Below are 3529 nucleotides of genomic sequence, written 5' to 3' on the forward strand. Positions count from 1 at the left end.
TTGGATATAAATAAAAAAATCGGTTAATATTGACTGTGACTTTATAAAGCATATTCCTTCTCGAACAAAAAAGCAAAGAGTTATCTATAAATCATGTATTTTAGGCTTTAGCTCAGCTTTGAGCTCGGAGCCTCGAATAGTTCTTTTGCGCCTCTCTGACAAACCAGCAATTTAACCGTAGCTGATCAAAGAATTTTTGTTCATGCAATTGCTAAAGAAAAATTCTATCATATCAGCGAATTTCACAATTATCTTTAAATAATATAAACTCATCTTTATCCTTTAAATTTAACTTAGTTTCAACTTGTGAAATGCGTATAATATTTATGATATGAAAACTAATTTCAGCAATATTGTTAAAATTGTAATATTACTTAAAAATGCAGTGCACACCTAAGGTAACTCAAATTTTGAATTTGAATCCGGATTGTCCGATCTGCCTTGGCACGAATGTGAAAGAGGTCCGCCAATCCGGATTTTGATCGGACGGTTCAGATCCCAATTCAATTTGAGTTACTTCAGAGAATCTGGACTCGGTTTAGCGAAGTGGTCGACAATTCGAGAAAACTGGTATATTTTACAATTTTGAGCGAATAAATGCGACAATAGTCCCTCTGTGCTGTTCTCTCTCTCTCTCTGTGTCTCTTACAGGCGCCTCCAATGGCAGAAACCCTAGAATCGAAGGAAGTGATATCCGCAATAGAGCGCGAAGCCGATCCTCCGGCGCAGCAGGAAGAATCTCGCGAGGAGATGCTTTCGCGGCACAGGTTATTTTCTAAACTATTCACTGTATGGCTTATCTGGAGTAAGCAGCTCTGATTTCAAGCCTTATAGTAATTAGTTAACGACCCGTTAGAAAATTAAATCAAAATCTCTATCCTATGTATCATTCTCGTCCTCTGTATAGGTGAACCTTTTATTCATTGTAGATTTATTGAGATGGTTTATTTATGAGTTTCACCAAATTCCGATTTTGGTATCAGCCAGTTTTTTGTCCATGATTTCAGTACTTTTGTTTCTGTTATGAACTTATGATCTAGTTCTCTTATCAAGGTGGGACTGTAAAACAAAAATTGAAGTACCTGAAATGAAGTAGTGAAATACAACTGAAAAAAGGGAACGTTATTTTGATAAAGTAGTTTTAACAAATTAGTTTCAACTGCTCTTTAAGACGTTGATAAGCAGGTTCTGTCCAGGTATGAACAAGTACTCTAATTCTGATAGATGTTACATGGTTCTTTCTTATTTTCTCTAATCCTGGTTTTTGTCTAATCCCAAAACACAACACAAAGTTAAGAAAAGGCACAGATTATGTTTCACATACATAGGTTAAAATTACTGCAGTACCCACTTAAGATTATTTGCAACATTATTGCTGTCTGACAGGAAAGAGAAAGCAAAGCTCCAGGAAAAAGAATTAATCCTAAAAAAAGGCGCTGCCAAGGGGAGCAAAGCCGAACAAAAATTGAAGAAAAAGCAAGTTGAAGAAGAAATTTCTCGCCTATCCTCTGAATTAGAAGCAAAACAATCTCAAGAACTTGCCTCATTAGGCTACACAAGTAGCACCACCTCTGAAGATAAAAAATCAAGCCTCGACAATCTGGTTAAAGCTATTGCTGGTGTTTCCTGCTCTGCTCCCCAGTCTGAATCCTCAAAACAGTCAAAAGGTGCAAAGAGAAGAGGTAAAAGGGCACAAGAGGAACTAGCAAGAGAGCAGAGGATCCAAGAGGAGCAAAATAATTTAATCAGTGACCGAATGGTAGAGAATGAAAATCTGGTGAAGAAGCTCGAGCCACTAGGGTTAATGATAAATGAAATCAAACCTGATGGTCATTGTTTGTACCGAGCTGTAGAGAATCAATTGTCTCTCTACAATAATGGCATTGCACCATACAATTATCAGGAATTACGGGAGATGGTCGCAAAATACATGAAAGAGAATGCAGCCGATTTTCTCCCATTTTTTCTCTCAGAAGGCAAAGCTGAATCAGATTTTGATAAATATTGTGATGAGGTGGGGTCGACCGCCATTTGGGGTGGTCAACTTGAATTGGGAGCTTTGACCCATGTGTTGAAAAAGCATATAGTTGTTTATTCGGGTAGTTTTCCTGAGGTAGAGATGGGGAAGGAGTACAAATCAGGAGATGTGAAGCATAATCCAAGTGTGTTATTATCGTACCACAAGCATGCTTATGGGCTTGGTGAGCATTACAACTCAGTTGTATCAATCGTCGAATAAAGGTGCAAAATGGGCATTTCTACAACACTATTTTGTCAGAAATTTGTTCACACTTGTTACTGAGTACCCTTTAGTGGGCTCTTTTTGGGTTTTGCTATGATGAATTTAGTAAAATTTATGTTCTGTTATTAAATTGGTACATGAAATTTTTGTTGGAGAGAAATTAGAAACAATCAATTTTCTTTCTTTCTTCTATGCTACGGTTATTTTCAGATGGTATTATTAAGAATTCCTGTTTGGGTTTAGGAAGAATTTTGCATGTGAATGCTCCTATCGTTCCTATTGCTCCAACCTATTGAATTGAAAAAACAGATGTAGTACTAGTAAAAGCAGCAATTTGGTTACAACATAGATAAGTTAAAACTTGTTCTGCATCAGATAGATAAGAATAATGTTTTAGTTCACACATTAAGATAATTTACATAGTAAATGCCAAAGAGGCTTAATACAAGATCAGACAAATAATCTTCATAGTCATACTACCTAAAACCAATTGTGTTCTAGGTTTTTTCTGAAATCCATACGAACATGCATTCTATAAACTGGCTATTTGTATTTCATGTTCATGTCAACATAAACTATAACTTTAGTTACTGCTAAAAGAATCTTCAACTACTTTATTTAAATCCAAATCAAACCCTCTACCACTGATGTTCTCTGACCTTCTCTCTTCAGCAACCTCAGATGTGCTCGGAGTTGCTCCTCTAACCCTTTTTGTGCCTCTCATTAACCTCTCTTTTTCTTCTACCATCATGTACATCCCCTCCTCCATTAGCGGCTCGCTACGAACTCTAGGAAGTTGCTCCTCTTTTGGTTGTATAACGAAATCCTCAAGCTCAAATTTAGGGTTCCAAAAGGAGGGATTGACTTTCTCAAGTTTTTCCAACGAACCGTTTTTCCGGACTAATTGTTTTCTATAGGCCTCCCGTTCAAGTAATTCTGAGAACTCTTTTAATTCAGGTGGTGTAACTTTCGGGCTTGATTCGACTTCGGCCACTCTTTCCTTTTCCATCTGTTGAATTAGAAAATGTAGAATATAAAAAGGTGATAATCTAAATAGGTATTTTGACAGCGTGAGCTGGTTTCTGGTACAGCATGATGGTACTGAACTACTGATACACCAAAGATATGATCTGAGCACTGAAATCTGGAGTAGCATCTCAAAATCTCTTTTTTATTATTTTTACTTTTATTTTTTTGAGAAACATACATCCTGTAATTTTGAAACTGCGAAAAGAATTAGCTTCTTTCAAAGATAAAAGTAGAATTGTTAATTAATTGGCAGTTTGA

The 3529-nt window shown here is 36.4% G+C and overlaps 1 protein-coding gene across 1 annotated transcript; it reads left to right on the forward strand.

The window, feature by feature from the left end:
- Positions 1 to 543: 543 nt before the first annotated feature.
- Positions 544 to 2427, forward strand: LOC144569370 (Cysteine proteinases superfamily protein). The gene is made up of 2 exons (XM_078319684.1): positions 544 to 767; positions 1387 to 2427. Exons 1-2 carry the CDS (start codon positions 661 to 663, stop codon positions 2237 to 2239), a joined length of 960 nt encoding a protein of 319 aa, XP_078175810.1. The 5' UTR covers positions 544 to 660; the 3' UTR covers positions 2240 to 2427.
- The last annotated feature ends 1102 nt before the right edge of the window (positions 2428 to 3529 follow it).

The sequence above is a fragment of the Carex rostrata genome, chromosome 18 (assembly GCF_964058835.1).
Source record: "Carex rostrata chromosome 18, lpCarRost1.2, whole genome shotgun sequence".
Taxonomy (NCBI): Eukaryota; Viridiplantae; Streptophyta; class Magnoliopsida; order Poales; family Cyperaceae; genus Carex; species Carex rostrata.

Bases quoted from the DNA above. Each gene is read 5' to 3' on its own strand.
- LOC144569370 (XM_078319684.1), top strand. From the start codon at position 661: ATGGCAGAAACCCTAGAATCGAAGGAAGTGATATCCGCAATAGAGCGC. The intron at 768-1,386 runs GTTATTTTCTAA...GCTGTCTGACAG, and splicing joins GAGATGCTTTCGCGGCACAG to GAAAGAGAAAGCAAAGCTCC.